At 35.0% G+C, this 11,911-nt stretch overlaps 1 protein-coding gene across 7 annotated transcripts in view; it reads left to right on the top strand.

The window, feature by feature from the left end:
- The first annotated feature begins 2,866 nt into the window (after window positions 1-2,866).
- The window catches only part of LOC128213781 (epidermal growth factor receptor substrate 15-like 1), a 53,958-nt gene continuing 44,913 nt past the window's right edge, over window positions 2,867-11,911 (top strand). For all 7 annotated transcript variants that reach the window (XM_052919834.1, XM_052919831.1, XM_052919830.1 and 4 more), the window contains exons 1-9: window positions 2,867-2,899; window positions 3,688-3,732; window positions 5,488-5,577; window positions 6,440-6,583; window positions 7,505-7,567; window positions 8,311-8,394; window positions 8,669-8,770; window positions 9,926-10,096; window positions 10,700-10,863. In XM_052919834.1, the coding sequence (XP_052775794.1) occupies window positions 2,873-2,899; window positions 3,688-3,732; window positions 5,488-5,577; window positions 6,440-6,583; window positions 7,505-7,567; window positions 8,311-8,394; window positions 8,669-8,770; window positions 9,926-10,096; window positions 10,700-10,863 (890 nt within the window). In that variant the 5' untranslated portion in view covers window positions 2,867-2,872. The remainder of the gene's footprint in view (window positions 2,900-3,687; window positions 3,733-5,487; window positions 5,578-6,439; window positions 6,584-7,504; window positions 7,568-8,310; window positions 8,395-8,668; window positions 8,771-9,925; window positions 10,097-10,699; window positions 10,864-11,911) is intronic.

Here is an 11,911-nt window from a genome sequence, read left to right as displayed (position 1 = left end):
TGTACTAGACACGCATGATTTTAACATTACATTTGAGCAGGGTAAGATACATTGCTATTAAAACTTACAAATCTCTGTATGGTATCTCACAAGAATATATTCAAAACCTTGCAACTTTTAAGACATTTAATTTTAATCTGAGATACGAAAACTGTGTAGAAGTTCCACCAGTAAGAACAACTAAATAGGGGAAAAACTCTCCGCTTTGAGGCCAGTCATGTATGGAACAGCCTCCCAAACGAAATAAGGTGATCTCAAAACTACCTGGAATTTAGAAGGCTGATCCGCACCAGGAAAGGTCCCTCTTGTAGATATTCATTGTGTAAATAATACCTTCTTTTTTAAATAGAAGAAATTGAGAACTATAAGATGTTTCACTGAATATCTTTTATCCTTTGTCTTAACGGAAAAGGACTTTTGTTTTCAGTGGGATGGCTTACACCCACTGGACAAGATATGGTATTCAAATACCAGAAAGATTTCAGCGGACTTTTTTTTATTAAAGTAACACTTTATTAAATTAAATTACATGGGCTTATATCTAATTATGATTGTTTCAAATTTATATGACATCTGTTGAACACATACAAATAATTGTGGGTTTTTTTTTTTCAGGCAAGTATTTTGTTTAGGTGTTACGACTTTACTTTTTCAATTAACATTCTTTTAAAATGATAGGTGTAATATCAAAATAACATGATACATACCAAACCTTCTCTAAGCAATACTTTCCAAGGATTTTTCCTATCGTGCTAGATTAATAATAAGTTTTTTACAACCTACACATCGATGTACAAAGCTGTTATTCCCTTGTATATTTTGCTACTTACAATTTTGCTACTTCAATGTATATGATTACCCTTTAAGTTATACTTTTGAAACAACTAACTATTTTACAGTGGTGTATCAACTAGTGGAACCGTGCGCGTGTAGACTGGCCGTACAGCCGGGAAAACTCGATGATGTTATCACTGTTCTTGATGTTCCTATTTGTATGCCTGCTCCAATATGTGTTCATTTTAACATATAAACTTTTATTTCCAGGTCACAAGCTCATTGTTATTTTCATTTAATATGTTATGTATGTCTGTTATTCATGTCGGAAAATAGCGCATTGAGCTGAAGTTTCTTGTTAACACATACACGACTTTAAATAAAGATTCTTGTATCTTGTAAAACAATATCATATTCCCGGCGCAGCCACTCCCGGTGTCCTTTCCCCTAAACTTTTTAATGAACTTTTTATGAAACAAACAACTGCCGTCTATAATCATTGTGGGAGATTTGTTCAACCATATCGAGTTCTTTGTAACGGACTTAGTGCCATATCATCGTTATTAGCTACAAATACATTTTGGTATTGTTTAAAAAAGTAATACTATTTCTTATTTTTAACAGCAATCAACGTGATAGTGTCTAATTTATTTTTAATTATTTTGTAGATGAAGCCACGATGTCATTCCAGATCAAATGCCTGTTTTTCATTCAGGAAGCGGGCAAATAGTAAACATTGTGCGTAATAACATGTAACTTATAATTCCGCCTATGTGGAACAATCTTACTTTGTTCATATAGTCCATGACATGTTTGTTTATAATTATAGCTAAAGCGTCTTTTAAAAATATAAAATCCTCGTATGGTACCGCGTCTTTCACACTTGATTTCCCTTTCGGGTATGTTTTATCACATCACTTGTCACATTTGAAACATATACAAATTGCACTTTCCTCACTTTGTAAGTATAGTGTCGTAAAGTACATGTTCCATTTTCCCGTTACTCCTATATACCCTATCTAGTCAAGTTAAACTTCAATATCATTCTCATTGTCACTGACGTTAAACCAATGCTTTGTTTAAAGGTGCGCAACATCAGTCAAAACATTGCATTAACTATGCAATTAATAATCAGTAAAACAACCCACAAATTACTGAATATAAAAAACCCGACAAACTTACATTCCTAAAACATTTTTGTTTTTGAGAGGAAGTTCATGCTTTTATATCAGTTGCCAGCGTTGTTGTCATCGGTTGCGGTGTAATGCAACAATCCTATGTTGGCCAAAGCTAAGGTCCACATACAAAGCAGTAATTTTGAAATAAACGAACAGAACGTAACATGAACCCTTCGACCCCTGCTTAAAATATACATGGAGAGGTCCCCCCAAACCACATACAACGTTTAGAGAAGATGATTTGGGTTAACTGGGGAGTGGGCGCACTTAAAAAGCTACGTTCTATCAACTTCAAATCCTGGAAGTGCCCCCTACTTTCGCTAATTACCCAGTTCAATTTTTTTTTTGACAAATGGCGCGTAACAACGATACGTGCCTTTTTAATATTTTCTTTATGTATTGTCAATTATTGCACATGTACGTACGGTTCCGACGCCTACATGCACGTACGGTTCCGACGCCGATGTCAAAGCTGAGAACATTGCTTTAAATTTCAACATTAGATATTCACTACTGACTCTTACTAGCTGTTATTGTACATAACTCTATTTTTGATGAATTGAGAGTAACAGAATTAGATTTCACGCGATTATGCGAAGAAATTTATTATGACATGTAGAAAAAGCTGATAACTGATTTGAATAATCAATGATATTGCGCATACCGTTAATTGTTAATTAACATACAGTAAACATTAAACGTCTCGAAGATCTTGGCCAGCTTGGATAGTTAAAAGAATTGGTATCTATTTCAAGTCATTTCACCTCCCTGTTTTCTAAACGAAGATAAAAGCACTGATCAATATTCAGTTGTTTTCTTCAATTAAGTTATTTTGATCTGAACACCTGGATGTTTTATCATAATCATGCTAGGCAATCGATCAAGACAGCGTAATCAACTGTTGACTGCTACATTTAAAAATGGCGTCTTTTCCACCGCTCCCACAGGTTTGGCCCTTCAAATTTGCAATTATTGCTGTGAAGCATTATTTCCTTGCCAAAAATCGACTTCATCTAAACGATTTTGTTTAATCGGATTGTTTTAGAACATACACTTGTTTTAAATACGCGCTATTTTCTTGTTATTTTAACTTCTAGAATATTTTGACAGTTCACCGGAAGTTCAAACTTGGGCATAAATTAAGGTGTTTACATGGCTCAATGTATATACTAATAACTGGCTGGAATCATTTTAATTTTCTGTCATGATTATAAAGTCAATAAAGATGGGGGTTGTTTTTCAGTATTATGATAAACAATCAATGAACCTAGATGTTATCTGTATGAAATGAAAAGTACAAAATACTCCTCGACTGCAGACCATTCATTGCCTACCACTTAAGTTTCTATACAAGGAAGTACACTCTAGATATCTAGGACACTGACTTAATTTAAAATAGTAATGTTCTTTATTTTACTATAAATAGATCATTCTTTCCTACCAGAATGTGCTCCTGCCTTCACAGAACTTGATGCATAAGATAATCAAATATTTCTTTTGCTTTGATTAAAAGTTGTGGATATGAAGTCAGTCAAACTTTGCATACTTAGTAGTTAAAGCCTAGTACTTCAAATAAGCACAATTTCTATGAAATTCATAATGCTTTGATTATTCACTGCCAGATGCAATGTGCCATTTTGTCTCTCAGCACCCTGTCCCTTTTCTGTAGCACCCTGTTCTTTTTAAAACCTGGCTAAAACCCTGTATGTATGTATCTATATTTTCAATATTTCAGATAGTGGGACAGTATGGACCAATTTATGAAGCATACTACAGACAGGTGAGGAATGAACAAACAAAAATGAAAAAATCAAATTATTGGGGATAACTTCAAACTGTATCAACATGTTTGGGGGTTGTTTGGCTTTATTCCCTAATTTTCAAAAGTAAGGTCAGATATTGAAAAAAGGAAAAGAAATATAGCGTTTTCTCTAACAGACTATTGTTATTGATTATTGATTAAATATTTAAATCATTTGCTATTTCAGTGCTCCAGCTAGCCTGTTTTTCAATGGCGCAGCGCCCGTGCCCCTTTTCTTACCGCCCTGCCCCCTTTTTGAGTAGTGCCCTTTTCACAAATGCTCTATTAGCGCCAATTATCCCGTTAACTAGTGCCCTTTTTACTAATTAAATCATTATGAAAGATCGACAGCCCTTAATCCGCTGTCATAATTGAGACAAATTACGTAACACTTATGATAATAGTGTTCCCGCTAGGTGTCACCATGCCCCCATTGACTTTTAAAAATATGCCGTACTGCCCTTTCATCTTCCCATGTGCCTTGACCAAGTCATATGACAGCTTATTGTGTATTTGTGTAGTGAGCAGACGACCTGTGTATTCATAATCGGCGATCTTCTTATCCAATAATTAGGAAGAGCCAAATATGGAAACATCGGCAGGAGGCGGGGCTATTGAATGTCAGCCAATCAGAATATACTTTGAGAACTCGTTCATTCAATGATGAAAGTTTGTAGAATGCGATAGAAAATGCGAAGAGATGTTCGAAAATGGTGTCAAGCACAATTCAATCTTTTAAAATAATTGTTAATTGTATTGTTCAGACAAGACTCGCCATTTTAAACATTAATGATTTGAAGCAGACGGTCACTGCCGATTTATAAACACAACAAAGGTGGCACTAACACAACCAAATACATCACTTTTTCAGTATATGTTTTGAAAGTTTATTTGTAAAATATTCATGATGAAAATTTCTTTGTAACCCACAAAAATATGTTGATGCTTTATTGCTACGTTTACCTATCATGTCTACGATCATGACAAAATTCGCGAAAACCGCCATTTTGTCAGAACGAATTTCGGAGTTATTTTATCAATGTACCATGTTTTGTAAGTGATTTTTTAAGCAAGGGCAGTGATTTTTATTGTCATTTTAATCTAAAACTTCAGCATATTAAACATTTTTTCACCAAAGACAACTAAATCTGTCCCCTACATACTTGTTTTTTTTGTATTTATTTGATTGCTTCAAATGTTTAACTGTCTTTGTTGTTGTTTTCAATTCATTTAACAAGATTTTAGGAAAAATGTGTGACATTAGACTTAAGAAGACTCCAGACAAGTACAATCATACTACCACAGACAAAGAGACAAATTTTAATTTTGATATTCAAACACACCCTTCTAAATTTTGAGAGATGAATCTTGTTTAAGCCTGAAAATGATGGAAAATGATTTAAATTGAGTATGAAAACAAAACAAATTCTAGGGGGAGAACCCCCTCCCCAATCGCCCCTATACGACTAATGTAGCTAGCTTGCCCTTTTCAAAACTCCACCCTGCCCTTTTCAAATCCTGGCTGGAGCACTGTATTTCCATTGAGTTCATACCTTACTTGACAAGAATTTCCAAAATAACAAATTTTACAATGACATTAATGATGGAGACACTTAGATAAGAAATGATTAAGTCTTTACATATGTCTGCAATTTAGCAAGTACAAATAATAGTATCAGTTTTATCTAACTAAATGAGCAAATTTTTGAAAATGTGTTGCATTTTTGTTCACAGGCTGATCCAAATAACACAGGGAGTGTTGGAGCGCTGGATGCTGCCAATTTCATGAAAAAATCTGGAGTGAAGGATAATGTGCTTTCACAGGTAGATATTTGTACAGTATGGATTGAAATCGGACTCATCAATGAATGAACATAAAAGCTGATTCTTATGTTGTATTTTTGTGTATTTTTTCAACAATGTAAGATTTAGTTTTTTTTGCTGAATACAAAATGATTTATACTCAAGTTATTACTGTTATTGTTCCATATTTTAATATTTGTAGGGAAACACTGAAGCTATTATGAATTCTGAGATTATGCAATCGATTATAGTCAATCGTAAATGACTGATTTTTTACAAAATTGATGATGATTTTATTCCTATTTTACCTAGCTAAATTATTCATTTAATTACTAATATTTTATGTCTAAAGTTTGCTTATCTTATATGGATTGACTTTAGATGAGTTTATTTTTGCTTCTGTGTAAACAATAATGTAGCCAACTTTTACATTTTCACAATTTTTAAATACATCATGTTTATATGTCCATGAAAGAACATAAATGATATTATTCATTATCATCTAATATTTCTTATAAATGATTGCTTTATGAACTTGTTTTAGGTTTAAATGAGCTGCATTATTAATATGAAATTGCTCAATTTCTTTTTTCCTGAGTCATTGATATAAAATGGTGCATAGGGCCTTTATTTTGGATCAAAGATGGCTGACAGACACATTGTTTATAAAATAATTTATATTGCACATCTTTTACAAAATATTCGTAGGTAACAGTGAGACTTTATGGACATTAGTGGTCACATGTTCAGTACTTTTAGTCATTGATGTCTGCTGGAGCTCTGGGCCATGATTTTGAACAGACTCATCAGCACAGACCATGCCAGCTAAATGTAAAAAAGCACATGTATCTCAAGCCTTGGCAACATACCATTACCCTTTCAGATCTGGGACATGTCAGACCCCACTGGGAAGGGCTACCTGGAGAAGCAGGGGTTCTTTGTTGCCCTCAAGCTAATCTCCCTGGTGCAGAGTGGACAGGAGCTAAACATTGCCAAAATCACATCAGAGACTCCACAGCCAAATCTGGTAATGGGTTGTTATATAATCTCCAAATTTCGGGTACCATTTCAAGGGGTGAAATAAAAAAATGGGGGTGGAAGTGGAGGTCGTGCAGCACCCAGGGCCCCCGGCTTTATTTCCATATTATAAGCTGCTAGAACCTATGTTATAACTTATATAAGTGACATTAAATAAAGAAGCAGACAGAACAGATTTTCCTTCTGTCCCCTGTAAAGTGACCGCTGTATCCTTCAGTTTGTTTGTCCTTCAATTCTTCCTTTGGCCTGACTTGTCTGCGCTATATTTTCCTTGATTATTAAGATAACTTCGCTATATTCATTCTCTATGTCATCTTCAAATGTGTTGTTTCTTTCACAATCAATCAATAACATGTTACACTCTCATGTTGTGATAACCTGCCATTTTTGTTTTGTTAATCCAGTCAAATAAAATCAAGTCTTACAATGTTAATTCTTTCGTTTCATTTTTTGTGGCAAATGACGTGCTATGTACAAAACATGTATGATATGGCGACAGTGATGCAAAAAGATTGTTTGTAATTATACACTAAGATATTCATTATGAATTGAAAAAAATTAAATACAAGAAGCTAAATGCACCCTAAGCCTTGATTGTCCAGAATTTGGTAAATTTAAATGTTGTTATTGTCATCCTTGTTAACTTACAAACTGTTACTGCTCTGGATGTTTAATGGATACACAGTCATGTGATCTGCTGTATTTAAAAGATTTGAAACAACTGGTTCAGCTGTACTTGTTTTATTTAAATATGGGAACACATCATCAAATAGTTCACGTTTAAAACTTAACAATGATGTTGTTAATCATGTTGTTAACTTTATCAAAGTTCTGATCAATTGGCCCAATGTGTTACAATGCTACTATTTCTAATGTAATAAAATAAGAAATGTATACATGTATATTTCAGGGCCCTGTAGAGATAGTACCAGAAGGGGATGCAGGTATTGCACCAGGACAGTGGCTGGTTGGGGTGAGGCTCTTATGTTACTTTGGCTTTGGCCTTTATGGCTTGAGTATAATATTTTTGTATCTAGTGATGACTTAAAAAAGTGTACAGTAACTTTTTTCTTTGCTTCTTTTTTTTTTAACCCTTTTTTGGGCCAAAATTCTGCAGCGTACCCAGGTGAAATAATCCCTTTAAAAAATCTTTTTGAGCATTGACCTTTTCAACAGCAAATGTAGCTGTACAGTGCCATTCATGAAAACGTTGATATGTTTGTTGAGTAAAAAGTTTGAAACAAGTTGAACATTATTTGAATCATGTATTGTCCCCCTTTTTTGACAAAACAAAGGGCCCCGCTACCATTTCCTTAAAACTGGAAAAAAATGGCACATGGCTGTATAAACCAATCAATAACATTGACCACCTCTGACAAACAACCTTTTACAAGTGATCAGGTGGAGCTCCAGTTCCACTCCCTTCATGTCTATTGATTCTTAAATCGTATTACTCACTGGTATGTCTGTCTCGAGCGATTAAAAGTGAACCTATTGAATCCAAGTCAAGATGCATTTTTTTTTTTCAAGTTTCTTAAATATTTTCAATTGTTAACTGGTGAAGAATATATAAATCAGAGCAGCTCAGCATGGCATTATTTTCAGATCAGTTCATTAAATAATAAAACATTAACCATAGTTTAAATAAAAAAAGAGTAAAGGAATGGTTTCACGTTATACATGTACGTTAACAACTGTTATATATTCTACTTGCAGGCGAATGAAAAGAGCAAATATGATCAGGTGTTTGACAGTCTACAGCCAGTCAACAATCTCCTGGCAGGGGACAGAGTCAGGCCGGTAAGTGTGGGCAATTGGTACTTCCACCATTCGAGGGAGATAAGTGCAAAAGAGATATAAAAAACAATTATGGCAGGAAATACAATAGGCATGAGGGTGTCTTTGTATCTGGTTTGAAGGAATCAAAAACCTGTCCTGGTCCCATAACACTAATGTCTTAAGTCTAAATTTCACACTCAGACTCCGAAAAGCCAATTTTTAAATGTTATAAAATATATTTTATTTTGATATTGATTAACTCCAAACTCTGTAGTACATTAATTTACTTTTTCAGGTTCTGATGAACTCCAAGCTACCTGTGGACATTCTCGGGAGGATCTGGGAGCTGAGTGACATTGACAAGGATGGATACTTGGATAGGGACGAGTTTGCTCTGGTCTGTTCAGTATATATGTACATGGTGTTTTTTGAAAGCAATGCTTTTGATGCTATACATTCTGAAAACTATTCGGCTCCAGTACTCTAGAGCATTTCTATCTCTGGGATGTGATTTGTTTGCGGATAGGCTGATTTCAGTGGATTTGATGGCTACAGGGACAAAAATAAAATAAAATATAGTTAATCAAAACTCCCTTTGACTCCCATGGGGAGCCTAAACCTCCCACCAATCCAATTGCAGAAATGATATAAGCCCTTCAGCTGCCTGGTTGTATCATTTTATTTTGCCTGTTTAAAAGTACGGGAAATGCTATTGCATCACCCATTGAGAGCTTGCAAGCAGCTTACCCAGAGTTTTTTATTTATAAAGTCTGGATATTATTATTAAGCGGTAGTGCCAACATTGGGAAACAAACGCTCGGACACCTTAACATTTTTTTTACATGGTAATCGCTTTTATTGCTCAACACCATTTGTGAACCAAGTCTAATCATTCTTGTTAAAATATATGGTGAGCTATGCCCGTTGATTGAAAAACCAGATATGTATTGGCATCCACACGGTTATCTTGTTGATATAATAGGTTTCAAAGAGAAACAAATAGCATAGTATGATTTCATAGGCTTAGCCTTGGTGCCTTTCAAGATCTTCAGTTGAAACACATATGATGCGTATAGTCAAAATTATATTCATGTCCTATAATGATTTATAGTCATTGGTCTTATTATCAAAATATCTGAAGTTATGCTGATTTCTTTGAAAGATAAGTGGTGTTGGGAGTTGGACTTAATTTTACCATAGATTATTCGATGATTGATTAATAATCAATTATTTAAACTCCAATGCAAACACCTCACTGACTTTGCATTTTGGCTTCATAATTTATAACTGCAAATTACTTTGCATTTTTTGTCTCTTGTTTGTTATTTTCAATTATCTATCATTGATTTATTGACAATAACAAATTGATGAATATAAAAGCCAAATTAGTTTCGGTGAGATGTTCGAGGGAACTTTGTTTTTAAAAAAAAATAGATAAAAACTAAAAATGTTTGTTTCAATATTGTTTAGATGTTGACATTTTGATTGATGTTCAATTATTATCATCAGAACAACAATATAAATTATAAATTAATCCATGTTTTTCCCTCAGGCAATGCATCTGGTCCACAAGGGTATGGCTAAGGAAGCAATCCCAATGACACTGACCCCAGGACTCATACCCCCCTCAAAGAGGAAGGGGCACCTCCCCCCTGGGGCTGTATCCGTCCTGCCTGGTGGCAGGAATACACCCACTCTTAGATCGGACTCACCGGCACTCAGGGTAAGCTGTAAATATATAAGTTTTTTTTAGAAATTGTTGCTCCCTCTCTATGTTTTAAGCTCGACAAAGTGGACATTATTTTAATGGCCTCTCTGAATGGACACCTGAATTCTGGTTTCTCTCAAGAGTGGTTCCATATTTGATTCATATCTGCTTATAACAGTATTGTAAATCAAACTAAAGGGATGAATGTGGAGTAGTGGTATAGGTGTCCGACTCTCACCCAAGAGGTTGTGGGTTTGATGGAACACCAGTACTGGTTTCTACACAGGAAATGAAATGGAGATTGAATCATGTCATCTTTCAGCCGTCTTCACAGTATAGATCACTTCCAAAGTATAAACCATAAACTAAAATCAAGCTGAAGTAAATTTGTGGAAAATTAATAATGCTCAGAAATATTTTTGTTTTAGGTATAATTCAAGCACTAGGCATTGTTTTATACGTTATGCTTTAATTTGTCACTAATTTTATTTGCTGTAGGACATCTAAACAACGTCTGGCCAAATATTGAGTCTCAAAAAACAGTATAACATCGAACTTTCAGAATGAGCTTGAGTTTGTGATTTTGGGACTTTATACCATTTGTATGTGTTCATTTAGGGTCATGGCCAGGTGCCTTGGGTGGTTACCCCAGCAGACAAGGTATCGTACGAGGCAATGTTCCGCAAGGCAGACCTCGATATGGACGGCTATGTGTCTGGACAGGAGATTAGGGATATATTTCTACAGAGTGGCCTGCCTAACAATATCTTAGCTCATATATGGTAGGTGTGCTGACTGCTTAGTTTGTAGCTTATATAGCACTTTAATTTTGGAGTTGAGGGTGATTCGAGGCTTCTTTCTTTAGGGTGGCCTGCCTAAGAATGCTCTTGCCCATACGAAGTAGGTTATTGGAGTGGTGCTACGCGAGAGTATTGCATTGTAGGGGAAACCGGAATACCCGGAAAAATCCACCTCCGGGTTGGTGACCACAAACCAACTCACATGCGGTCAGGCCATGGAATCGAACCGGGGTCGCCTTGGTGAGGAGGGAGTGCTCTAGCCCCTGCGCTCACCAGACGTCTTAACTTTATTATTGATCAAAGATCTATGTTTTGGCTTACATCAGAATAAATTCAATGATATGAAATAACGGACAATTATTAAAAAAAATGAATATGGCAACTGAAAATCCAGTGATAAAATACATATATGTATTATATGGTCATGGTTGGAACGTTTGCTATATTATTGAGGTTACTGTACAGAATATACCATTGGAAAACAGGCTAGCAAAACTTAATGCATGATTATTCATACTAAGCCAGCCTCAGCTATTACCGTATTTCCTTAAGGTGTGTCTCCGGCGCCCAATCAAATGTCTAGATTTCACCTCATTAATTATTCATGAGAACGAGGTTCCGGCAGTCAATTTGCCGAGGGTATTCAATGGAGTATGAATAGACTGGGTAGTATAGACATGATCCCTCAGCTTAGGGATTAACTTGCCAGATAGAACTAAATGTGATTCTGTTTTTTATGACCAGTATGGATTGGTCATCAGGTCAAATCTGATACCAAGGCTTCATAGGGGCCACAAGTTTGAAAAATCTTGAGTCTAACAAGCAAAAGTATCTAGAAATACACTGACTTTCAAATTATTTTACTCTGTTGAAAATGCATACAAAAACTTTCATATAAGTATTAAAGAAATAGGGTTCCAGCAGTCAGTATCTTAGTTTTAACACTACACTCTATTTTGTAACAAAGAAAAAGTGCATTTTACAAACCATGAGCGAGTCCCTTTTAGATTTTTGAAGAACTTAGAGCCAT

This window comes from Mya arenaria, chromosome 13 (genome assembly GCF_026914265.1).
Source record: "Mya arenaria isolate MELC-2E11 chromosome 13, ASM2691426v1".
In the NCBI taxonomy this organism is placed as follows: domain Eukaryota; kingdom Metazoa; phylum Mollusca; class Bivalvia; order Myida; family Myidae; genus Mya; species Mya arenaria.
The sequence above is the reverse complement of the archived record's forward strand: the minus strand, read 5'-3'. Positions and strand labels throughout refer to the sequence as shown.